The sequence below is a fragment of the Leptonychotes weddellii genome, chromosome 12 (genome assembly GCF_054177405.1).
Source record: "Leptonychotes weddellii isolate Sample4059 chromosome 12, ASM5417740v2, whole genome shotgun sequence".
Lineage (NCBI taxonomy): Eukaryota > Metazoa > Chordata > Mammalia > Carnivora > Phocidae > Leptonychotes > Leptonychotes weddellii.
In genome coordinates, this window is record NC_138380.1 from 1,302,605 (window position 1) to 1,329,896 (window position 27,292).

Here is a 27,292-nt window from a genome sequence, read left to right on the forward strand (position 1 = left end):
TCCTGTGCTTATTTGCTTACTGGCCATTTATATATATCTTCTCAGGTCAAACTTTTTTTGGCCATGTTTTTAAATTCAATTGCTTGTCTTACTAAGTTGTAAGCGTTCTTCATATATATATTATATATATTACCTGAACAGTTTCTCCCCATCTGTGGCTTGTCTTTTCATTTTCTTAATAGTATCTTTTGAAGCACAAAAGCTTTAATTTTGAGGCAGTCCCAACTTTTTATCGATTTCTTTTTTCTGGCCCGTGCTCTTGGGTGTACAACCAAAAACTCCGTCTAATCCAAAAGCCAGGCAGATCTTCTCCTTTATGTTCTTCTAGAGGTTTCACAGGTTTGGCTTTTACCGACAGGCCTCTGATCCTGTTGAGCTAGTTTTTGCACACGGTGTGAGGTGAAGGTCTAAGCTCATTGTTTTCCATGTGAATATGTTGTCCCAGCACGACTGTATTGTCAAGTGAATGGTCAACTGACCGTAAACGTGAGGATTTGTTTCTGAACTCCTGATTTTGTCCCATCGATCAATATGCCAATCCTTGTGCCAATACCACAATGTCTTGACTACTGCAGCCATACGGTAAGTTTTAAATCACAGTATAACTCCTATAGCTGTTCTTCTACAAAACTGTTTCGGCTATTTTAGGTCCTTTACATTTCCAAATGAGTTTTAAAATCAACCTGTGTATTTTTACAAACAGGGATTTTGCTGGGATTTTGGTAGGGGTTGCACTGAATCTGCAGATTAACTCGAAGAGAATGACATCTTGACGATACGGAGTCTCTGACCCATGACAACGGGCTGTCTCTCCATTTCCTCTCAGTGCTGTCACGCAGTTTGGAGTGTACGGGTCTTGCGTGTACCCTTACTTTGCTGCATTTGTACTTTATTCTTTTTGCTGTTACTCTGAATGAACTGTTGAAGTAATTCCATTCTTGGATTGTACATAAAAACAAAATTGGTTTGTGTATACTGATTGGTGCTGAAAGTTTTTTAGTTTTTTTGTTTTTTTGTCAAGCTATCTATGAAGAAAGACAGTCTTAAGTCCTTTTTGGGGGGTAGAGGGGCAGAGGGAGAGGAGAGGGAGAGAGAATCTTAAGGAGGCTCTACACCCAGCTCGGAGTCTGACATGGGGCTTGAACTTATGACCCTGAGATCATGACCTGAGCCGAAACCAAGAGTCAGAGACGCTTAACCGACTGAGCATCCCAGGTGCCCACAGTTTTACTTCTTTCACTTTTCTTTTCCAACCTGGATGTTTTTCTCCTTCCTTTCCTCCCTCCCACCTTACTGTACTAGCTAGAAACCCCAGTCAAGTGCCTCTGACTTAGGAAGGCAGCATTCAACCTTCCATCACCGTGTGCTGGCTGCTACGAAGTACTGTGTAAGTCCTGCATCAGCGTGAGGGAGTTCCCTTCTGTTCCTGGTTCCCTGAGGGTCTTCATCCTGAACGGGTAGGAGATGCTTAGATGCTCAAGGGACGCACTTGCTTTTTTCTTTCTCTTCTGCATCTACTGAGACGACCATATGGGTTTTGTTCTTTATACCGCCAACACTGCATATTCCATTAACACATTTTCAGATGTCAAATTAACCTTGCATTCATGCTGTAAATGCTACTTAGCTGCTGGATTCGGTTTGCTAATATTTCAAGGATTTTTGCATCTATGTTCCTGAGGGATATTAATCTATTATTTTCTTGTGTTATTTCTGTTTGCTTTTGATACTAGGCTAATGGTGATCTTTGAGGAGAGAAATCCTCTCCTTACTCAGCTGTAGCTGGAACTCCCATACAGGATATGTTTTTAAAGGCTTAAATACTGTTCTGAGAGAAATTTTCATTTCATAATATTCAGAAAAGAGAGAAGGACAATGAAGAAAAGTCACCTGTAAATTCATTAAGGGATCAAGAGTTGCACGCTCCACCAAGGGAGCCAGCCAGGTGCTGTTTTCGTTTTTGGTTTTCTAAAGTTTTCTTGGTTTTGAAAAGTGATTTATGCAGTGTATAACAGATAATAAAGAAAGGGAAATAATACCTTACAGAAGCAAAGGTGCCTCATCATCCCACGACCACTTAACACTTTTGCTTAGATCTTACTCAACCCCATCTTCAAAGATGTGCTATCACATGCACGCAGTTTCATCATCGCATTTACTTAAGGATATATTTTAAATTTTCTAAGATATATAAAACATTTTTATATATATAAATATATAAAAATAAAAATGTTATATATATATATATTTAAAGATTTTATTTATTTATTTGATAGAGAGGGACACAGCGAGAGAAGGAACACAAGCAGGGGCAGAGGGAGAGGGAGAAGCAGGCTTCCCGCTGAGCAGGGAGCCCGATGTGGGGCTCGATCCCAGGACCCTGGGATCACGACCTGAGCCGTAGGCAGACGCTTAATGACTGAGCCACCCAGGTGCCCCTATGTTTTGTTTTTTTAAAAAGCAATCTCTACCTCCAAGGTGGGGCTCGAACCCATGACCCTGAGATCAGGAGTCATGTGTCCTTCCAACTGAGCCAGCCAGGCGTGCTGGTATATAAAATACTTCAGGGGCGCCTGGGTGGCTCAGTCAGTTAAGCGCCCGACTCTTGGTTTCGGCCTGGGTCATGATCATGAGGGTCCTAGGATTGAGCCTTGCACTGAGCCTCATGTTGGGCTCCGTGATCAGCACAGAGTCTGCTTGGCCCCCCCTGTCTGCTCCTCCCCAACTCGTGCTCTCATGCTCTCTCTCAAATAAATAAATAAATACATACATACATACACATCTTTGGGAGAAAATAATAAAAAAATATACTTTAAAATGTCCGTGTGCACAATAAAAGTAAGAATCAATGGCTCACAACTGCAGATTTTTATAAAATGTATTTAAGATTTGGACAGTTTCCTACAGATGAGAAAAAAAACTGAAAGTGTGGAATTAGCCTCAAGCAAGCTCAAGAATGTACGCCATTTCCTAAATGCTAATACTGCATGCCACACTTTTTTTTTTATTTGACAGAGAGAGACACAGTGAGAGAGGGAACACAAGCAGGGGGAGTGGGAGAGGGAGAAGCAGGCTTCTCGCTGAGCAGGGAGCCCGATGCGGGGCTCGATCCCAGGACCCTGGGACCATGACCTGAGCTGAAGGCAGACGCCTAATGACTGAGCCACCCAGGCGCCCCTGCGTGCCACACTTTCCCTGAGTCCTATACATCCTAATCTCACCCCTGAAGTCTTCCCATCCTCTAATACGCAATTTAACTTCTGGGCTTCTCTCATTAAAAAATAAAAAAGACTTTATACCTAGAAATATACACAAAACTGTTCATTACAGTGGAAGGTTAAATGAATCATATGTATCTATTTAACCTCAAAAATTAATTGCAAGAGTAACAGCTTGAAAAAATATATATATTTATTTTTTAAGGAGACAGAAGTTTACTGAATACACCTCAAGGGCGGGCAGGACAGCAGGAGAGTCTGTATGTTGGAAATAGTTTTTTTTTCATTTCTGATGCTAAACAAACAGAATGTACACTATAAATTACTAGAATAGACTATGAAAATTCACTAAAATTACAGTAATTGTTTTAAGGATGATTTTTTTTTTTCTTTTCACTGTTCCTAAGTATATATGAGGTTAATCTAAAAAAAACTTACAAATGCCCAAAAGATACACCAATTCCACCTCTGAACAATCTTATTATTTCTCTGATGACTAATGCTGTTGAGCATCTTTCTATGTGTTTATTGGCCATTTATATATCTTCTTTTTGGTTTTTCATTTTCTTGAAGAGCAGAAACTTTTGAGTTTAATTTAATAAAAATGAGGTCCAGTTTTTTTGTTTATTCTTTTTAATTGTTAGTAGTTTTTTTTGTTTGTTTTTTTGGGGTTCTTCTTTTCGCTAGCACGGTTTTAAAAGCAAAAGACTGGAAGCAACCCAATACGTTCGTAGAGAGCTAAGAAGACCTGGTGTGAAGAGAAAACCACAAGAGGCAGAATCGTGTGTAAAGATGAGGAAAGTAAGAATTAACTTTGTATTTGTGCGTAAATATGTAAAGAACCAAGAGGAGTGTCTACTTGTGGTGGGAGAGGCAGAGCAGAACGGGACAGCTGGGGATGTCCCTGTACCGCTCACCTCACTTGCTGGGCTCTAAGCCATGTGGATGAATTACCGAACAAAGTATATGAAAACTTAGTTTGGAAATATCATCCATAACATTTTCAGGATTAGTAACTAGTAGTGACAACATACCTGAATAGTTTGTAAAGGACTTCAGGTCCTCTAGACTTACGGGAACTTGTGCACCAGAAATTAACACCTGAAAAAGAGGTTCGATTCATAAATTTGAGGTAGATTTTATGACAGCTTTTCTGTGTCACGTGACAGCTGTGACCCCAAGCGCCAGAGAGCAGTGTACCTGGATCTCCTGCTGATCGAACATTCGCAGCCACTCCAGGTTCACCACGTTGGCCAGGCCCTGTCTGAAGGCCAGACAGTGCTGACGGATCTGCCTGTTCAGCCTGTAGTCGGCGACAAGGTGGATATACGCGATCCTGTTGGCACTGGTGACAGGAATGTCTTTCCCACCAAACTTCAGTTCGACTACCTGTAAACATTAAAATAAGGGTCTGGAAATTCTCAGTACGACCAGAGTAAAATGAAAGCAAGAAACAGCTACTTCAAAGAAACGTGACAGCACTGCTTTGTATGTGAGAATCTACATAAAAAGCCGTGTAGCTGGTGTGACACCAGTCTGCTGGCACACGTGACAGCATTCTCCAAAGCCGGGCATCCTGTTCCGTCTTTAGGGTTGTCAGCCACCCGCGCTTTCTCCAAAGCACTAAGGAGTGACGCAGCAACGTCATCATGGCAACTTTGTCTTAAAAAAGTAGGAATCTGGGCGCCTGGGTGGCTCAGTTGTTTGGGCATCCGACTCTTGATCTCGGCTCAGCTCATGATCTCAGGGTCGTGAGATCGAGCCCCGCGTCGGACTCCGTGCTTAGTGGGGAGCCTGCTTGAGATTCTCTCTCCCTCTGCCCCCCCCCCCACTCACACACAGGTGCACACTCTTTCTCTAATAATTAAAAGTTAAAACAAATTATGAATCACAAGGGGCAAAGATATGAACCAAAAAATGAACACATGTCCAAAGGGATTCATTCTGGAGAAAATACAGCCCAAGGAGTGAAGGTCTCCATCATGTTGTTACCACTATGACATACTTTATTCTTTCATTATTTTTAAAGATTTTATGTTTAAGCAATCTCTACACCCAACGTGGGGCTTGAACCCACGTCCCCGAGATCAGGAGTCGCACATCCACGGACTGAGCCGGGCAGGCGCCCCTGAAGTACTTTCAACAGGACTCAGAGGACAGCGGTCCGTTAGAGGTGACTGACCGTCGTTCAGATGACTGAACCTCAGAGGACAACGCTCTGTCCTTAGGTAGCCACACTCGCACAGCCTGTCGGTCTAGCACAGAGCTGGTGAGCGGTGCCGGCTGTGCTGGAGCGTCACGGGAAGCCCTCGGCGGGAGCTGGGGCCACACACCGGCTCTCCCCGCTCCCGGTAACGCCGACGCCCGCAACTCACCTCGCCCCGGGAACTGCTTTCGTCATTAATAAGATGGTGATACTTCTGCTTGGTCTACTTAGAACTGTGGTTCTCTAAACTCACATAAACCAAAGGTGATTGACAAAACAGCACAGCCAATTATAAACACACCAGCCTCATTTACAAGAATGCACTTGTTAAAGTTTGCTTACTCAGATGCATTTGGAGGAGGCCGTCTGTGCTGAGGATGAAGAACCAGAAGACAAATCCACAGTAAGTGAACAAGCCATTCCCGAATGACCCGTGGGTGGCAAACCTCGGGGGGTGAAAACAGCGCTGCCCAGACTGCGGGCTACGGAAACCGCGAAAACGTCCCCCTCGTGGTTCTGTCATAATGAAGACAACGCCTCCCGCTCTGGGCAACGGCATTTCAGCCAGCTTTTTTTTTACCACTTGAGAGAAAGGCCATTTTACCATCTGCTGAAGAGCTATACTGAAATCATCGTACACCCAGTGGTTACGTGGCCATCTCATGCTAAAGACGTTACAAAGCTTTATTGGATTTGCTTCTTTCCACAGTGCACGTTCTAGATGACGCCTCCCTTCTCATTAACTCTCGTGATCCACGCTGGAACCAGAGGCCTAAGAAAGGCTCTGCACCCACATCTCCTTGCTCGTCTCTGCTCCAGGGAGAGGCCACAATGCCTCCCGTGCTCGCCTCCCGCTGACGGGCCATCTGTCACCTGGGCCTCACGCTTGCGGCTCTGTTTTAATGTACAAACTACCACTCCTTACCTTAAGTGGATTAACAACAGGTAATAAATGAGCATGTACTGAGTGATTCGAAGACAAAGGACCCGGGAAACGATCAGGTAAAGGACTTCCAAAGCCCCAGTCACCCTGCCTGATCAGATGGCAATGCCCTTTCCAGTGACCGCACAGGGACTGCGCCGTGGTCGTCTAAACTCCTCTCTAGGCTACATCAAAACAACTTTCTGTGTCTAAAATCACATCAAATCTGTCCCGGGATTTCAGTTTTGGGGGCACACTGACACCTCTAAGTATGGAACTAGAGCAGCTCTTCTGCGAAGAGCTCTCCTCCCTGACAGTCCTGAGTCCAGCTGCAGAAGGCTCGGGGCCTCAAGTGCTCACCACCCGCACGAACTCACCTCACCCCGGAGCCACGTCCACGACCCCCGAAGGGCAAGCCCGGACTTTCAAAAGGACTCGTGACTCACGTTCATGCCTCGTACGTAACGATGATCACTCACGGAACCATCTTAAACCCTGAGCACTTTCCTCAGCAAAGATATGTGTGCAAATTTGTGGTCTAAAATTTCATGTTTGTTTTTAGGCAGGCTAACAGCCATATTGATTTTACCGGAGAAAACAAGTTGGGGAGGAACACTAGTATTTTAAAAGGGGAGATTGATTAACGTAACCTACCAACACAATGAAGTATTTGCATATTAGAAATCTTTAAATCATAGTATTTTACAAACTTAAACCTGTATAGAGGACTATGTTTTTATCTCTCTGTAGGAATCTGTAAGATCTCCCCCACAAATTGGCTGCTTTACCAGTGACTTTCTCAATTTTTCCTGTTGGACTCTTTAGTGTAATTATTCCTCTGCATTGTCATCCATAATCTCTTTATTCAGTGGGAATTTCTATGAATAATTGGAACATTGTAACTTCACACTTTTGCTTTTAATAGATTCCAATATTACCAGTGGTGCTTTAATGGAACTCTTACATATGCGACATTTCACTATTACCATCTATTTCAGGAGGAAAAATGGGAAATACTCCCATTAGCAAAGGCCGTGGACAGGTCATTATAAAACTGACTGCCCTGGCGCTTTTATTTCATTTTTTAAATCATGCCACCAGGTGGAGCGAGACAGCAGGGCGAGCAGCATCACTGTCTGTGTATTCAGTGTCCTCACGCCAGGAACAAACCTCATCTTTCACAAAAATCTGAATTCTGCATGCTGAAACTTCAGCTCTATAAAATGAAGAGGTGCAGGGCGCCTGGGTGGCTCAGTCGGTTGGGCGACTGCCTTCGGCTCAGGTCATGATCCTGGAGTCCCGGGATCGAGTCCCGCATCGGGCTCCCTGCTCGGCAGGGAGTCTGCTTCTCCCTCTGACCCTCCCCCCTCTCATGTGCTTGCTCTCTCTCACTCTCTCTCTCAAATAAATAAATAAAAAATCTTTAAAAAAATAAATAAAATAAAATAAAATGAAGAGGTGCAAACAAAAGCAACTAAGTAAGCTGTAACCAAACAGAATGGTTCTGTCCTCCTCATTCTTATCTTCTCTCACAGTGTTGAGGTCAGTTCTCAACAACGCCTAGAGGTGTCCAAGTAAGACAGGGAAGCGGGAGACCCGAGGTGGTATCATTTCCTATATTCCCACTTAGGGTTTAATCCACACCTATTTCTTCAATAGCTAGTTTTTTGGTGTTTTTTTTTTTTTTTTAAGATTTTACTTATTTATTTATTTGAGAGAGCGAGAGTTCGTGCACATGCACAGTGGGGGTCGGGGGACAGAGGGAGAAGAGAGGAGAATCCCAAGCAGACTCCCTGCCGAGTGCGGAGCTCCTACGTGGGGCTCGATCTCACGACCCCAAGACCATGACTGAGCTAAAACCAAGAGTTGGACGCTTAACTGTCTGAGCCACCCAGGCACCCCATTAAATACGTAATTTTTTTTTTTTTTTAAGATTTTATTTATTTGACAGAGATACACAGCGAGAGAGGGAACACAAGCAGGGGGAGCAGGAGAGGGAGAAGCAGGCTTCCCGCCGAGCAGGGAGCCCGATGTGGGGCTCGATCCCAGGACCCCGGGATCATGACCTGAGCCGAAGGCAGACGCTTAACAAATGAGCCACCCAGGCGCCCCAATAGGCAGCTTTTTAAAGGCCAAGAAATAGACTAAAATTCAAGCACCACGAAGACAGACATTTAAAAATACCCGGAGAGTTTAGAACTAGGATGTGTAAGTCTGTGTGTGCTTCTTAACTTAGTTTCTGAAGACATCCCTGGTGTGGGGGCCATGCAACGGTCCTGCAGCCCAGGGAGGGAGCCAACACAAAGGTCTCACACCTCGGAGCCTTCCCGAAGCAGTCCCGGACTATTAGGGCTCTGTGCACCACAAAGCACAATGAGACAGCACTTCGCACCCAGGACGACGGCTGTGAGTTTTTAAAAAAGACTGAGAGAGAGAGAAAAGAAAGCAGAAAACAAGTGTTGGCAACACAGGGAGAGATTGGAACCCCTGTGCGGTGCTGGTAGAAAGACCAACAGTGCAGCCACCATGGAAAATGGTATGTAGGTCCTCAAAAAGTTAAACATTAGGATTCTTGTGTGACCCAGCAATCCCACTTCTAGGTATATACCCATGAGAACGGAAAGCAGCGACTCGAACAGGTATTTGTACAGCCCATGTACATCATTACTGTGGCATCATTATTCATAAGAGTGGAGACAACTCTCATGTCCATCGAGGGATGAATGGCTAAACAAACGTGATCTGTACAGATTATGGGGTATTAGCCTTAAGAAGGAAGAAATTCTGACTTGTGCTACATCACAGGTGAACTTGGAGGACATCAAGCTCAGTGAAATAAACCCGTCACAAAAGGACAAGCACTGTATGACTGCACTTAGATGAGGTCCTCACAGTCGTCAAACTCACAGAGACCCAAAGTAGAATGGTGGGCACCAGGGCACGAGGGAACAAGGAGTTCAGTGCAAGAATGCCCTGCCTGCCCCATCCTCCTCTGACTCAAATAAAATCAACTTTGCTCAAGATACTGACCTATACCTACAGACCGTAACTTTAAAAATGAAGATCATACAGACGTTCTCTCGTTAAAACTTTTTCATTGCTTAACCCCCAAGTTGTGGTTTCTCTGAATTCTGAACCACCTGACCCAGGAAATAAGCAGGCTGCTCCTGGGTCCTGCCCTGACTCACAGAATCAAAATCTCAGCTTCCTGGGAAGGCTCAAGGGTTTTCTTCTTTCTTTTTTAAGGAATTTTTTTTTTTTTTTTTTAAGTAATCTCTACATCCAACATGGGGCTCGAATCTACAACCCTGAGATCAAGAGTCACACACTCCACTGACCAATCCAGCCAGGTGCCCCCAAGTGTTTTCTTGTTATTCATTTTCCTATTAGCTCTGAAATGCACCGGTTTAGGCCCTCTTATCCTGAAGCAATGAAATACTGCAAACCAGCTATGGAATGAAACACCGGTTCTCCTTCTGAGTGCATCTTTACCCTTTCTAAAGCCCAAGGCCTCTAACTGTTCTCCGCGATGGCCGGAGAAGCCCAGATTTGCTGGCATCTGTCTACCTACTCTTGTACACCCCTAAGCTTAGCCACTTCTAAATGTGCTCACCTACCTGGTGAACGCCTTTCCACCCCCCCAGTGTCTCTCCCAGGTAGCTCTCCCCTGAACTACCTGGAGCTGAGCTACTGCTCACATCTGCCTCCCCTGTTAGAATGTGTATGCTCTCCTAGTTTAGAAAAAACCTCCTATGCATGATAGCATCATGGCTGGTACGGAGTGGCAACACTGTCTCATGAGTGAATGAAGAAATACAGATGAGGCACAGTGGCAAGTAGGTAATATGATTTAAAAATAACCAAGCTTGCATCAACTCAAATTTGTTCAGTACATGTGTTTATCAAAATAAAATGTTAGTGCTGACGACCTGGAGGTTAGGTTAAGGAGTACCCTGAATGGATCAATGCATTATCAATGGTGATTTGACTAAACACTAAGTATAGATTTCATATGAAGTTACTTTTAAGCTGGCAAAGCTGATGACCTTTGAAAGCCTGAATTAAAAACCAAGTAATAACAGAAATTTACGAAGTTTAAAGGTAACAGTTTTTTTTAAAGGTTTTATTTATCTCTTTGCTAGAGAGAGAGTGAGAGTACAAGCAGGGGGAGGGGCAGAGGGAGAGGCAGACTCCCCGCTGAGCAGGGAGCCCGATGCGGGACTCGATCCCAGGACCCTGGGATCATGACCCGAGCTTAAGGCAGACGCTTAAGAACTGAGCCACCCAGGCGTCCCAGTAACAATCGTTTTATAGCTAAAATACAACTACTAGATTCAGAAAAGTTTACTGATCTAATAACAATAGCAGAAAAGCTGTTTTTCCCCACAAAACAGACCAAAAATAGAGAAGCACACTGGTCACTTTAAAATCTGATAAAATGAGATATTAACAACTACGACCTCAAAGGTCCTCAATTTTGTTCGTCGGTATACATTAAAAAAGGTTTTGTAAATTACGGGAACATCTGAGTGTATGCTAATGTAGACAAAAAAGTACGCCGAATGCCGCCCCCCATCCCGACCGCCTATTTTATTTTTATTTTTTTTATTTTTAAAGATTTTATTTATTTATTTGAGAGAGAGAGAATGAGAGAGAGAGCACATGAGAGGGGGGAGGGTCAGAGGGAGAAGCAGACCCCCTGCCGAGCAGGGATTCCGATGCGGGACTTGATCCCCAGACTCCAGGATCATGACCTGAGCCAAAGGCAGTCGCTTAACCAACTGAGCCACCCAGGCGCCCCCGACCGCCTATTTTAGCAAGTTCCACCTCATGGCCAATCTAGCTCATCTCCACCTCCACCCACTGCCCCTGCTCTCATCATACTGGAAATAAATCCCAGATGTTATCAATTCTTCCACAGTTCAGTATGTTGTACAAGAATGTTCACAGCATATTCTTCATAACAGCTGAAAAGTGGAAATAACCCAAATGTCCGTCAGCTGAGAAAGAAACTGTGGCATCTCCATACAACGGGGTGCCGCTCAGCCAGATGAAGGGATGGAGTACTGGCTCCTACAACAAAAGGGAATGAAGCCGGCCGCAAAAGGCCACGGGCGGTAAGACTCCAGTTGGGGACCGCGTCCAGGGTAGATGAATGCGCAGACAGCACGCAGATCGTGCTCACCTACGCTGGGTGGGAGGGACCTGCTAATGCACACACGGTTTCTTTGGAGAGACGAAACCATCCCGAATGGAGATGCTGGTGAGGGCTGCCCATTCTGGGAATGTGCTGACCCATGCCATCCTCTAAAGTGTGCATTTTACCGTATGCAAATTACACCCCAATACTGCTGTCATTTAAAAAATCAGTTTCAATCTCTAACATGTAGGGTTTATTCATTTTTTTTTAAAGGATAAAGGCAGCAAGACCAACCAGACTGATAACGGAGGCCAGCGATCGGTGTCCGAGCACCCGAGGTCCACCGAGACTGGGCAGGGAACGGAGGGGCACAGGGACCCTCAGGGCTCCAGTCGGGAAGGTGCTAACCGCCACTCCCTGGGACGGAGAGCCAGGCAAGCAGCCGCCCCAGGAAGACAATCCCAGAGGACAGCTGTCACAAAGGACTGGGGCCGGGGCACGTGCGTCTCCAGACACCCCCACTCCCCAAGTCTAACCCTCAGCGCACTGGAAAGGCACTGAAGCATTTCCACACGGAAGGAAATCCTCCCCGTCGTCGTGGGAAGAGAAGTTGGCGTCAGTAACAAACCGGCCAAGGGCCTCCTCACCTGTGCCTCTCCCAGGTCATTGTTCACCACAGTGAAGTTCAGCCCAAGTTCCTCCACGTCGCCTTCGTAGCTCTTGAGAAAAAGCAGATTCTTATACACTTCGGGATCTAACGAGGCGAGATGATGGATGTCCACGTCTGCGCTGGTTCCAAGCAATTTGGACAGGAAGAACCCAGCAAAGGGCAATTCTACCAGCATATTTTCATAGAGAGCCTTCAAATGAGAACAAGGAGCAATGATTAGCATTTCAGAGGAATTCTTTTTTCACACTGCCTACGAATAAAAAAGTCCAACTCGAGATTTAACAGAATCCTGACAGCAGCTACTTCCTCTTCATAATGACCACGATGGTGGAAGCTAGTATTTGGTGAGCACTTACCGTGTGCTAGGCCAGGTGAACCATTCAACGCATGCATTCAGTGTGTCGCAAATTCTAGAGCAGACCACCAGCACGTTTTAGGGCTGCCTCACAGAATGTGTGTACCGATGGGGTGTTCCAGAGCCCCGTCTTTTGTGCTGCAAGAGGTGGGCACATGTTTTTGGTAGAGGGCTGTGCAGGCGTGTGAGTCCCCGAGAGCTGCTGTACCAAAGCAGCATGCGCTGGGGGCTCAGAACAACCGAGACCTGGCGCCTCAGGGTTCTGCAGGCCACAAGTCTAACTCCAGGTGGCAGCAGGGCACACTCTCCTGAAAGGCCCCCTTGTCCTCTCTGATGTTGCCGGCCACACCCGGTGGCCCCTGGCTTTTGGCTGAGTCACTCCAAACTCTGCCTCTTCGGGGGGCTGTCTTCCCTGTGTGTGTGTCTCCCTGTCCTTTCTCTTACAGAGACCAGTCATTGGATTTGGGGGGCCACTCTAACCCGCGATGACTCATACACAAAGATTCACTTCCAAATAAGGTCAGGTTCACAGGTACAAGGGATTAGGAGGGAACCTCATTTCTGGGGGGGGGGGGGGTCACAATTCAGCCCACAATAGTGGGCTGGACTGGCTTGGTGGCCACTCCTCCGCTCGGCCTTTGTAGCAAAAAAGGAACACAGGGCGGGGCCGAGTGAGGGCAGCTGTGTACCAGGGCTGGACTGCATGTAATTCTCAATGCCAAGAAACACTGTTCTTTAGGCTTTTTCGGCCATCAGACGGAAAAAGCCCTCTTAGCACACTGGCCACACAACAACAGGGGGCAGGCTGGACCTGGCCCACAGGCCCTGTTCTAAACCGAAGAGACTGGGCCTTGGGACTCACGGGCACTTGGGCGGACATGGTGAGTTAGCACGGGGCAGCGCTGGCGCCAAACCCAGACGCCCTGACGCCCACAGGAGGACCTCTGCACTCTGGGTTCCTGTCTACTTTGTGTCCGAGGGCCGTGCGCGGAACTGTCTCTTCACTCGTGTACCTGAAAGGATAACTTACATAGGGCCAGATAAAACGCAGAGCCTGTAAGTGCAGCTTGATGATTGTATTTGACCGTACCCATGCAGTGGCCGCTCGGGTGAAGGCACAGAACACCTCCCCTCCCCAAATTCCCCCGAGAGCTCCCTCATGACCTTTAGCCACAGCCTCCCTCACGTTCAGCCCCTTCTGTGGCCGTCACCACGGGCGCGCTGCCACCCCAGGACTCCGCCGATGGCACCAGACAGCGTGTGCCTCCTCACAGCAGGATGCTTTTGAGATTCACCTGTTACTGTCTGTTCTTTTCCGCGAGGCTGTGTACCATCTCCAGCCCTGGGCCTGATGATGGACGTGGAGCTGTTTCCCATTTGAGGCTAGGATAAACAAAGCTGCTGGACCGTCAGCGTGAGCCTTTCTGTGGATCCATGCTCACCTCTCCCAGTATAGACTTCAGACCCGTTGACGGGGGAAGCACTGGGCGTGAGGTGCGCTTAGCTGTTATCAGGCAACGACACACTGTCTTCCAAAACGCAACCATTTTCCACCATGACCAGCAACACAGGAAGGTTCCAACTTGTCCAGAACCTCACTGATCATTAGCGTTGTCAGTCTTTTTTAAGTTTAGTTATTCTGGTTGGTGCAGTGGGGTATCTCACTATGGTTTTAATTTGCATTTCCCTGATGACCGGTGGTACTGGACGAATTAAGCGCTGGTGAATATTACTACATTACTATATTAATCTCCCGATTCTCCATCCAGAGAAAAGAGGGGCCAAGTGATGCAGGTTTCCCAGCATGATGTCAGGGTTCATCCTGCACGATAAATACTCCTATGGCCTAAGGCTGTAAAGTGCATTTTAAACACGCACTATCTACAGTATTCATGTTGTATTCCAATCAGTGCTTGGGATTTTCACGTAGAGGGGAACAGAAAGTTACAGTGAGTTTTTGTCTTCAGGAGCGATTGTCCCAAACAATGAAGAATTTTTCTGTTCAGTTTGGGGGACTGGAAGGGCAGCCATGTCACAAAGCACAGGCTGGTCTTAGTCTCATTTCCCATTTCCTGTACAGCTCTGAGAGAGTTCTGACATTGAAGATGTTCCCTCCACACTCCGGTCCCTCGTGGAAGTGATTGCACAACACACCAACCAGAAAGCTAGATTGAGAGAAAGTGCAACAAGGAAGCAGAAGTGGGCTGTAAAATTTTCAGAAACGTTCTTATTTTCTTCTAACAGATGATGGCCTTGGAAGCCCCAACAAGTCCTGTCAAACTGTTCCAATGAACGTAAGCTACTATGTATTGATGCTAGCTCTGAGCCAGGCACTGCGCTGAGCACACATCAGCTGTCTCGCTTGCATCTGGCCTGTCCGGAAGATCTCCTAAGTGGAAGGCAAGAGTCACTCTTCTACAGAAGTCTAGGGGAAATCTGGGTTTCCATGCCCGAGGACATTTTTGCTAAAGTAAGAGTGGTCTGCAGAGACATGACAATGACAGGGAGAGTGGAGTCGCCACCCCCACTTGGTAGGTGGGGAGCTGGAGGCAGAGCCTCAGGCACACATTCTCACAAACCCTTCTCCTTCGGGGGGATGGCGGGGGAGCCCCGCTTCAGAAAGTACTCAATGAGCTGCGCTACGGATGTATTCAGAGCTTTTCTTTAAGTCACCGTTGAAAGATCCAAGTGCCACCACGCTGCTCCCGGAACACCGCCATAAAACAAACTGTAATCCCAGGGGTAGTCGCTCGGCCGTGAGACCGCGACTTCAGAAGCCCCTCTTCCAGGAGGCCATTCACCCGACCACGTCCACACATGCGAGACGTGAGACACGAGGCTCTGGTGAGACACACCAGTGCGAGTGAACACAGCAGACGAACAGCTTCCGGGGAGCAGGGGCTCCGGCCCTCCGAGCCTCCAGCCCCCGCGCCACCCTTCACGTTGGGTGAACATGCCCTGCCCACGGCTCCCGGCACCGCCAGTTTTTACTCAGCTGGGTCACACCGGATGTGGGCCACTTCCACTCGGGCAACAATCAGCGGTGGCGCTAGTCTGTAAACCAATGATCCTTAAACACACCAAAAAACGTACCCTCGAATGAGTGTTTCCCCTGTCCCTCCTACGCCACCGAGAATGCTCAGGTTCACCCTGAGTGAGACCCACACTTCAAAGTCTGTCCCACTCACAGGACTGGAAGGAACCAGAGAATAGCTATCAAACATCGTCCTGAAAGTAGCATCCAGTGTGCACTGGCTTCTTGCCTCCGGACGCCGCTGACAGACAGTATGAATTAACACTTCTTCCCAAGGTTAACACGTCTGAGGACTTCAGGTTCGCCATCTGTTAACTACGTATTTCATAATATCCCCCTTCCAGCTAAGACTCCAGATGTTCTCTGCCAGGGAAACTGGAGTGTTATGTCCCCGTGCTTTTATTTCTGATTTGAAGACTAACGATTACCCAATTAATTCTGAAAACGTGGCAAAAAAAGACTTCTGAATGAGAGAATGAGCAGTAAGATGGCGACCAGCACTTAACTCATCTACTGACAACGCAAAGAAAGAGTTGTTTTGAAAAACCACAGTTTGCTTAAAGTTAAGAATGGCTAATGCTATTAACCTGGAGCACTTAAAAATCCCATTACTTCTAAATGAACGATGGCTTCACAGCCAAGGAGAACGTTCTGCGCCAGATGCCATGACGGATTCCAGGTGCTGAAGAACAGTGTCATTTGTACAGTGGACTTTAAAGTAAACTGGAAGTGTAAATCATGGGGTGTTCAATATACAAGGTCATCGTTTGCCACTTCTGCATTAGTAACAATAAACCAGTGAAATTCGTTAAATAGATCAGAGCTACCTGAATTTTAAACAGAAATCCCACTGTGACTCATAAAATGTAAATGCCTAGGTATAATTTTTTACATAAGGCAGGTTTAAACCTTTAGAGCATTTAATATACAAGCACTAATAAATGATAGCACTAAAAACTATGATTGCATCAGCTAAATGGATTATAAATTAAATTTCCATAAATGTATGCAACTGAGATACAAATGTAAGCATAAATCAACGTATTTTCTAAACACAGGTTAATTATACAATTTCAAAACTGCCTATTTTTTATGCAAAATAATCCACTTAGCATTTTTCACACTGGCCTTAATTCTCAGCCGGTTGCACCACACTTGTTCCAGAAGCACATCAATAACGACTTGTCACGAAAAAAATTGCAATAGGTATATGGAAAAAACCTGTAACGTATTTTTCAACTGTCTGTCTTTTATGAGTGTTTATAGCTAGAAATTGTGCCAAAATGATTTGAAATAAAAAGGATTAATTATAGTAGAAGCCTTTTAATATAAGTGAGTGCAGTCGCAATGCAATTAATGCAAATTGTGGCACTATCGGGAGAATAAATGTGAACCACATGAGAGGCCATTTCTGTTTGCTGCCAAATAACTTCAATAATTTACTACATTAAGAATCAATAAAAAAATAATGCTTTTCAAATGCATCTCTATCAATCTTCAGGTAGTTCTAAAGTGAACATTTATAACTTAATCTAAAAACTATATCAGAGCTGTCTTATGTTAAAGCCGCCCTAATTGAGCAAAAAGATAATAATTTTAATTATTTCAGATCATGCTAACCCTGCAGTTTAAAAAAATAAGAAAGAAATGTAACATAAGGATGTGCGCTGATAGTAATATGCTATTTAATAGTTGTGCTTCAACATGCATACCCACGAGTGGAAAACACGGTGTCTGACTGGGACTACAGTGGATTTTCAGGACCACAAGCTCCCACAGGGCAGAAAACACCCCTCATCCTTAACGCCCAGGTCTATGCACAACATATGGCATCCAATCATTCAAGAGACATTTATTAAGTGCCAACTACGTGCTAGGGACTACTTTCCACACTGGAATTCTACAACCGTGAATTTGTCACAAAAATCCATTTCTTCTGAGACACTTCAGGTTATGCAAAACTACACGTGTCACGATTCATTTCAAACCCCTGGGTCTTCACAGTCCTCCCCCAGAGGTCTTTCCACACGGCTCGCTGCTTTGGTCAACACGGCGGCGGCGACACTGAATGTCAAGGTGTCAGGAGGCAATGCCCTGCGTTCCCATGTATCTCCCGTGTGCGGTCACCACCCACCTCGGCGAGGCAGCCCCTCGAGCTCCACACTCCCTCACACTCTTGGGCACCCTACAGTGCTGCTTCAAATAGTGGCTCGGGGCGCCTGGGTGGTTCAGTCGTTAAGCGCCTGCCTTCGGCTCAGGTCATGATCCCGGGCTCCTGGGATCGAGCCCGGCATCAGGCTCCTCTGTCCCTGCCCCACTCCCTGGGCTTGTGGGCTCTCCCCCGTCTCCGTCAAACAAACAAACAAATAAAATCTTTAAAAACCCCAAAACAAAAAACAAAACCCCAAAATAAGTAGTGACTCTGTCCATTCATGCCTCAGCCAATGTCCAGCAAGCACAACTGAGCAGGGTCCAGAGGTTCTGGTGTTTCGAGAAAAGGCATCACTGAAACCCTGAAGCTCCACAGCAGGGGGCTGGCACTGCCTTCGTCCTCCCCACAGAGGCTCCAAGGGGCAGCGAGCAGAGCGCCTGAGCCGCACTCCTGTCCCCAAGCGCTCTCCGCTCACACCAGCGGCTCCGGAGGCCGGGCAGGGGCGCGCTCTCCGCTCACACCAGGGGCGCGGGAGGCCGAGCGAGGCGCTGCTGGCTTCCCACCCGCCAGGGCCCGAAGCAAAGGCTTCCACGAGGACAGATCTTTTCTTGTTCGCTGCAACTGATGATCTGCACTTGATGCTTTGACAGCTTTAGTTTAAAGAAACAGTTCTTCTAGGGCGCCTGGGTGGCTCAGTCATTAAGCGTCTGCCTTCGGCTCGGGTCATGATCCCGGGGTCCTGGGATCGAGCCCCGCATCGGGCTCCCTGCTCCGCGGGAAGCCTGCTTCTCCCTCTCCCACTCCCCCTGCTTGTGTTCCCTCTCTCGCGTTCTCTCTGTCGAATAAATAAAATCAATCTTTAAAAAAAACAAAACAACAAAGAAACAGTTCTTCAGAAAACCCGTGGGGGAGGCTGGATGGGTGGGAGACGAAAGTTCACCTCTCGGTCCTGTTCTCCTCGTCGCGCGTGCAGAAGTGAAGCTGTGGCGCGGAGTGAGTCTGACGAGCCGAGCGCTGAGGCTCCGCGGCCGTGTGCCCCGTTACCGCGCGCTCCCAGGCTCCCGCTCCACACAGGACGCTGCTCCCCTGCTCCGCCCGCCCCGCCCACTGAGGCACTTCTGGAAGATCAAGAACCAAAAGGGCTCGCCAAAGCGACACACCACAAGAAGTAGCTACCTGGGAGTTTCAGGACAGTTGTTCCGTCCTGCTTCTGGAAGATTCATCAGGAGTTTAGAAGAACACCGAGCCCCGGTTAAGGGACCCCACACGGCAGAACCATTTCACTAACTAAAAGGAAACGTTTCTCAGGTTTGAAGATTCTTCTACCGCACAGGATAATAAAATATACACGGACATCTGCCACACTACCGCCCTTGAAATTTGAGGTTACGGACGTCCCTCCAGGGTAAATAACTTGGTCACGGCCAGGTGCTGAGAACCTTCTCCACAAGGTGAGGAGACACAGGACCCCTACAGCTCCTTCCGGCTAAAACGACCACACCCGAAAACTCCACCCCGGATCGAGCTCTCCTTCCGCTGACTCCTTTGACCCCTGTGGCTCTTGCAAAATCACTGCATCACACTGTTTTTTGGTAACAGCTTTACTAAGATATGATTCACATACCTGACAATTCACCCCATTTGAAGCGAACAATTCAATGGCTCTTACTGTGACTGAGTTATGCAACCATCAGCACAATGCATTTTTGAACATTTTCATCCCCCCCAAAAGAAACCCTTTACCCCTTCGTGGTCCTCATTTCTCCCACCCTCCCAGCCTGGGACGATCGTTAATCTACTTTCTCACTTCAGATTTCCCTCTCTGGACATTTCAGAGAGACGGAATCCTGTAACGGTGACCTTCTGTGATTCGCTTTCTTCACGGGGCCTGTTCTGTTCGGCGGTCATAGCGGCTGTCAGGACTTCATTCCTTTCCGTGGCCAAATCAACTCCTGTAGTATGGATAGACCAATTCTGTTCTTCGTCAGCTGACAGACATTTGACTCATCGCTCCCTTTACGCTGTTGTAGAGAACGCTACAGTGAACACTTCTTGCCGAACATAGGCTGGTTGAGTCACAAGGTAACTGTGTAACCGTGGACTGTCCAATCCGTTTTCCCGAGGGCCGCACTGTCTCACATTCACTCTTTACCCCCACGCGGGGGCAGCCCAATTTCTCCACTTCCTTGCCAGCACTGGGTATTATCGGTCTTTGTGACTCTTTCCGTCCTCCTGAGCGTGGAGTGGTCTTGCACTGTGGTTTTGATGTGCATTTTCCTGATGACTAATGATGGTGAGCATCTTTTCATGTGCTTATTGCTCATTTATTTATCTTCTTTGGAGAAGTATCTATTCAGATCCTTTGCCCATTTTAAAATTAGTTTGTCTTTTTATTACGGAGTCCTGTCTATATCCTAGTACAAGTCTCTTATCCGGTATGATTTACAAATACTTTCTCCTTTTAGTGGGTTGTCCTTTCAGTTTCTTGATGGTGTTCTTTTTTTTTTTTTTTTAAAGATTTTTTATTTATTTATTTGAGAGAGAGAATGAGATAGAGAGAGCATGAGAGGGGGGAGGGTCAGAGGGAGAAGCAGACTTCCCGCTGAGCAGGGAGCCCGACACGGGACTCGATCCCGGGACTCCAGGACCATGACCTGAGCCGAAGGCAGTTGCTTAACCAACTGAGCCACCCAGGCGCCCTTGATGGTGTTCTTTGAAGCAAAAAAGTTTTTGATGAAATCCAACCTATTTTTTTCTTTTTGTGTTCTTGGTTTCATCTCTAAGAAACCGTATTATTCCTGACAATACTGCAACGTTTAGCACTGTTTGCAGGATGGGCTGTGCTATGCTGCTTTTTTTTTTTTTTAAAGGTTTATTTGAGAGAGAGAGACAGAGCATGGGGAGGGGCAGAGGGAGAAAAGTGGACTCTGCTAAGTGGGAGGCCGACACAGGCTGATCCCACCACCCTGAGATCATAACCTGAGCCGAAATCAAGAGTTGGATGCTTCACTGACTGGCCACCCAGGCACCCCCCGAGTGCTGTGCTCTTTGTATCCCTCAGCACCCTTCTCCTTTGGTAGTTGTCTGCTCAGTCGCACTCCTGCACCAGTGGGACAAGTGAGGTAGGGACCCCTCCCCGTTTCTCACTGCCACTTCACACACCACACCTGCCCCCCCGCCCCCGGTCCCTGGCTGTGACTCGCCTGCTGCTGGGCCAGAGTAGCCACTGCAGTCCCTCCCACGGCTGCCAGCTGCCTGCCCTTGACCCTGACCCCGTGGCCATCTGCCGTCCACTCTCGTGTGCCCTTCTGTTGCTCTGCCCTGCTGTCCTCTGCCCCGCCCAGGCACCCAGTCTTCAGGCCTGTCCTGGAACCACTGCTGCAGGTAACCGAGTGCCCCTCCCTGATCTGATTTCAATCTCCCCACACTCTGGCTCCTTCCTGCCCAGTCCATGCGGCCCTCACGGCCAATGACGCCATACCTCGTCTTGTCACCTTCTTGTTGCCCTGCCCTCTGATCCTCATGAAGAGCCTCCTCTCCACAGCCCAGATTTAGAAGTTCATGGCTGTACTCACCTCTTGTGCCCTCAATTCCCCTGTACCCAGCTCGCCCTTTGTAATACTCGCCCAGGTTCAACATGCTGCCACCTGCGTCTATGCCTGGCCCCCCCCGCCCCCCGCTCCCCTGCAATGATGCTTGCCAGCCTCAAGGGAGCCTGAGGCCGGCTGGCAGTCCTGCTGGGTTTCCCTGGCCCGGCAATCCTCACACTCAGCAGGGACCCACCCCACAGTTCAGGGCCCAGCAGGCCGGAGGCAGAGTCCATGAAAAGGCTTGACTGACAAGCCCCATGCAGCACCCCTTATCACTGCTCTGGGAGCCACCCCTTGAGACCCCTGCGCCTCCTCCTCTTCTCACCGTTGCTCCCCACCTTCACCCGGCCAAAGGCTGCCTACTGCCTCAGGACAGTGGACGCACTCAGATAGATAGCTCACGGGCTCCCACCTCCCACAACCGTGCCCCACACTCGGCCTCCGCTTCCCGCACAAACTGCCCATGCGCGTCCTGGACTGAGCGCCAGAGCCTGCCAGCCACCTTCTCTAGGACGCTCCTCCAGCAAGTGTCCCTGTCTGCACAGCCACGTCGGCAGCAAACATGCATGCCTGCTCTCTTCTCGAAAACAACAGGTCAGCTCCATCAGGCCCACACACTTCAGCTACTGCTGAGATTTTCTTTACAGAAACACTCAAGAGCTGTCCCACCCACCAACCCTTTCCTCCTGTAACCGTGCAGAAGTCGGCTGCAGCGGAGTGCCCCAGTCCTGAGTGTGGACCCACTCCGTCAAAGCACTCAGTCCCGGGAAGAAAAAGTTACCAGCCCCGCCCCCACCCCCCATCAAGGAGAAAGGATCTGATGCCCAACAACAGAAACTAGTTTTGCCTGTTTCTGAGCTTATATAAATGGAGTCCTACAGAATGTACTTCTTTTACTCACATGAGGTCTGTGCCGTTCTTCCACATTGTTGTGAATAGTTGTGGTTTGGTCATTCGGTAGTTCACGTAAATATCCCACAATTTTATTACCAGCCGTACCTCTGAAGGGCATCTGGGCAGTTCAGTTCGGGGTTATACAATGTAGCGTTACTGTAGCCATTCTTATACACATATTTTGGCAGATCTACGTACGTATTTCTGCTGGGATGCAGCCACAGAGGAACAGGATTTGGTACATAATAAGGTATTTCTGGAAGACACTGCTTCCATGTGCTGAGGCTCTGGCCTCCACCCTCCATGCAAGCTTCTTGAACACACCGTGAATGCTCACTTCTCAGCCTTTATTGTCCTGACATATGAATAGCATCTGGCACTGTTCATCATTCTCTCTCCCTTGAAACACTGTCTTGATTTGGCCTCGGAAATACCACACTTGCCTAGTTTGCTCCCTGCGTCTCCAGCGGCTTCTCCTGACCTTCGGTGGCTACATTCTCCTGCAGTCTCTGAACTCTCAACCTGGCCCAGGACTCAGTTCTTCAGTGCTATCTTTTCTCTAGCTACACTCACTCCCTGGGTGACACCGCCCAGTCTCACCACCTCAAGTACCACCTGATGGCTCAGCTCAGACCTCGCCCCTCAACTCAAGGCCCAAAGATTCAACTGCATACTTAGCAGACATCTCAGGACCTAAGGAAAAACAAACATCTCATCATCCCTTCCCAAGTCTCCCCACCGTGGTCGACGATACCTCTATCCTCTGGTTCTCAGAACAAAATCTGTATAGCCCCGCTGTCTCTCTCTCCCTCATATCCCAACATCCCCTTGGGTCTTCTCTCCAACACTACTTCCCAGGAAAATGGCCTCAATATAAGGATACTGATCTGTGTTTACCTAGTGTTTGGGAGTGCTTAAAATTTATGACAAGGGATATCTCAATAGTAAGCAAGCTCTACTTTATTCAGGAGCAGAAAGAATTTTGGTAAATATCTCAAAGGGGCTAAAACTACAATGATACTTTTAGGAGTGGAATCAACTGAATTCTGGAACATACTTGTTATTTTTACCATACAATCTAACTTACTTTTATTTCACATATAATTTTGAAGAAATAAAATGAACTTATGACTGATGGGAGGAGTAATCTGCAGAAGGGTGAGCACTTGGTTGTTAAAGGGAAGACTGTAAACCGTGAGTATCAGGGAGCTGTGAAGGCCAGCGCGATCCTCAGAAGGGGCAAGAGTCCAATAAAGTAACCACTTGTAAGTTATTATGGTCTTTGATTTTTCTGCTTCCAAAAAAAGTTGAAGGTCAACAAGAGCAAACTCATAATGAACCATCCACTGTGGATAATTGGGAGATTCAGAGAAAGCTTGCTTGTGAAATTTGCTGACATCAAAGTAAAAAAGTCTTAACATTGATTGGAAGGCTTGTGCTAAGCACAGAATGATCAACTATTTGCTGAATATTATGTTTAAAAAATCTAGGGGAAAAGATATATTAACTTTAGAGACAAGAGCACTTAGTCCAATGATAATCAGATGAAGAAGCTCAATTACACTGACCCTTAATGAGTTTGAGAGTTCAAAACAAGATATTATAGAAGAGCAGCTTTGCCATTTACAGACCAAGGTAACTTAAATCACTAGTACTCACTTCAATCTACACTTTCAAAGGCTCAGCAAATTCAGTGAGCATTTTACAAAAGGACTCTAATGATATAAAAGAATAAATTTTCCCAAGTCTCAAAAATCTCAGGGTAGGGCGCCTGGGTGGCACAGTTGGTTAAGCGACTGCCTTCGGCTCAGGTCATGATCCCGGAGTCCTGAGATTGAGCCCCACATCGGGCTCCTGGCTCAGCGGGGAGCCTGCTTCTCCCTCTGACCCTCTCCCCTCTCATGCTGTTTCTCTCTCTCAAATAAATAAATAAAATCTTTTTTAAAAAAATCTCAGGATAAACTGTTAACTATTACACTCTCTGCTACATTAAGTGTACCTGTATTCTACTAAAATACAAAATTATAAGCCACATGGAAGTTTCAGGGTCTGCTAATTAAAAATTGGAAATACATGACCAAGATATTATCAAATAATCTATCTATAGGCATCCTGTTCCAATTAAATCAATATTCTGAAGCAAGGGGGAAAAAGCCATTTTCAAATAGAATTCAAATATGATAAAAGATTTCCTTCAATAAATTTCTGAACTTAATTGGCTTAAATGGACCTAGGTGCTTCTATCTGTAAAAAAAAAAAAGTTCAAGTTGACATTACCACATCCTTGAGCTGTTTATTTATTCCCTGTCTCAAGCCTGATTTACAGGCGATAAAATGCAATCACGACCCACACCAGCAGCAGGAATCATCTGCTAATGGAACTTCTAATTGAGAAGTGACCAGTGACATGAGGTAATTCTTTTATGTAGGACTGCTCCTGAAGACCTCTTTGCACTTCATCACAGTAAACAATCACTAACATATGCATTAAAGAAAATTTAAATACATTATGACCCAATAAATATCATAATCAATCAATACACAATTTTCTTCCCCTAAGGATTTAACGTGCAGATATCACTATTAGGGCTATACTGTCATGCTCACTAAGCTCTGGACAATTTTTAACATGTTGGTACAAAGTTTAACCATTCGCAACCAGTAATAATCAGATGTTTTAGAAACTAGTATTCCCTTAGGAATTTCCAGAGAATGCAGAAAATTATATAAGTAAAATCTTCAATACATGGAACTAAATTATCTACCATCCTCCTATAACTAGAGTTTTGTTACTGGTTCTGTCTAACCTTCACTACTTTAAAGAGCTTTACTGAGAAACAACTTAATAAACTTCATTTTTGGGAGAAAGGTGTAGATCCCAAATTCTCCTCCCTGGAATCTGGTACAGAGATACGTATTCTGAAGTAGAGGAGTAGGAGCGATCTATTATCTGCTCTGAGCCTCTAGGACGCCACGATGGAACTGCCTCCTCACGGTGTCTGCAGCTGGGAGCATATCCTTAAACAGAGGGGAAAACGAGTTTATCCTCACCAAACTTACAAAACTACTGGCCAGAAAACCTCAGTGGACCAGGACCGTCTAATTATCTTGTCTCTATATTAATCAAGATTGGACAATTTATACATTCAGGAAGGAAAAATAATGCCAAATTTTAGTAAGATTTAACTCATGCAAACAAAACCACTTCCTCTGTTGTCTCTAACCACACTGTGTGAGAACCACTGAATTTAGGGTTTTCTTCAGGGGTACCCGGCCGGCTCAGTCAGTGGAGTGTGCCACTCCTCGCCTTGGGGTCATGAGTTCAAGCCCCAAGCTGGGGGTAGAGACTACTTAAATAAATAAAAAATAAATACTTAAAAGATTTAAAGGGGTATCTCAGTTTAGTCTAGCAAAATAGAGGCTCACCATTATTATTTTAAAATTTAATTTTATTACTATTAATTTAGGAGATTCTTGGGCTCACCTTAATAGAAAGAACTAGTGCATCATTTCAAAGATTTTCATGAAATGGGTTATGAAACGTATTCTCGTCCGAGAGGAGCTGAAGCTGAGTCACAGGGACCACTGCCAGGGAGAGACGGTATCTCATGGAGAACGGACACCAAAGCCAGCACGCGGCTTCAGGTGGGAGAGACAGGTTATGGCTTTAAATGAATTAAAGTAGAAAATGATCTGTTTGACAGTTATGTTAAGGAATTTAACACCAGGCCAATGTCTGAAATTTGTCTCTGAAATGACAAGGAGAGCCTAAAGAAACATACGTACACAATGATGAGGTTAAGTTAGAGCCCATTTCTAAACTTGAGCAACACTTAGAGTCTATATTATTAAAGTAGCAACATTTGGAATCAGAACAAATGAATGATAATGGGCCTCCATCTGTGCATCTCAGAGATACAAATAAAGGGATATGATTTTTATACTGAGGACCTACCGGTTCCCTTCCACCACCCCTCTGCGCTGTTAGGCCTGGGGCTCCATTACCATTTGTCATTAACAAATACACACACAATACTGACTACACAGGTAATCAAAACAACGTCACACTGGCACACGGCTAGACCGAGAGGTCAATGAAACAAAACTGAGAGTAGAAATAAACCCTTACATTCACGGTCAACTGATTCTTGATAAGGGAACCAGGTCAGTCTTCTTAACAAATGGTGCTGGGACAACTGGATACCCACATGCCAAGGAATCAAGTGGGACCCCTAATTCACACCATCTACAAATATTAACTCAAAATGATGTGTAACTGGAAAGAAAGGAGCTTATCTGGCCCCTGAAAACTTAAAAATAAAATAAAATCCTTAATCATACCATAAAAACATTAGGTCAAAATGGATTAAAGACCTAAATATGAGAACTAAAACTATGAGACTCTTAGAAGAACACATACGGGTGTAAATCTCTGTGACCCTGGATTAAAACCGTCGTGTGACCATGGTTTCTTAGATAAGACTGCAAAAGCTCAGGCAACAAAAAAAAATAAATGCATTAAGACTTCATTAAAATTAAAAACTCTGGAGCTTCAAAGGCCACTATCAAGAAAGCGAAAGACAACCCCACAGAATGGGAGAAAATACTTGCAAATCATGAGGAGGGTGATAAGGGATTTGAAACTAGAATATATAAAGGACTTAATATAAGACAACTCAATTTAGGAAACGGACGATGGACTTGAAGGGACCTTTCTTTTTTTTTTTTTTTTTTTTTTTGAAGACTTTATTTAACAGAGAGAGACACAGTGAGAGAGGGAACACAAGCAGGGGGAGTGGGAGAGGGAGAAGCAGGCTTCCCGCAGAGCAAGGAGCCCGATGCAGGGCTGGATCCCAGGACCCTGGGATCATGACCTGAGCTGAAGGCAGATGCTCAACGACTGAGCCACCCAGGCGCCCCTTGAAGGGACCTTTCTGCACAGAAAACATGAAGCGCACAAAAAATGCCCAACATCGCTAGTCATCAGGGAAATCAAAAGCTCATTATAATGAGATACTATTTCACACCCAGCAAGATGGTTCTAAGAAAAAAGACTAAAATAAAGAAAGTAAGTAAAATAAAGAGATTAAACAGACAATCTTGGGGCGCCT

At 46.2% G+C, this 27,292-nt stretch overlaps 2 protein-coding genes across 5 annotated transcripts in view; both read right to left on the bottom strand.

Annotated features, from left to right (window-relative positions):
* The window catches only part of DNAJB6 (DnaJ heat shock protein family (Hsp40) member B6), a 398,231-nt gene that overhangs the window by 94,626 nt on the left and 276,313 nt on the right, over positions 1-27,292 (bottom strand). The window lies entirely within an intron of this gene.
* UBE3C (ubiquitin protein ligase E3C) overlaps positions 1-27,292 on the bottom strand; it is a 123,968-nt gene that overhangs the window by 13,560 nt on the left and 83,116 nt on the right. The window contains exons 17-19 of the mRNA XM_081800882.1: positions 12,134-12,346; positions 4,419-4,607; positions 4,253-4,319 (exon numbers count right to left, since the gene is read on the bottom strand). Coding sequence (XP_081657008.1) covers positions 4,253-4,319; positions 4,419-4,607; positions 12,134-12,346 — 469 coding nt within the window. The remainder of the gene's footprint in view (positions 1-4,252; positions 4,320-4,418; positions 4,608-12,133; positions 12,347-27,292) is intronic.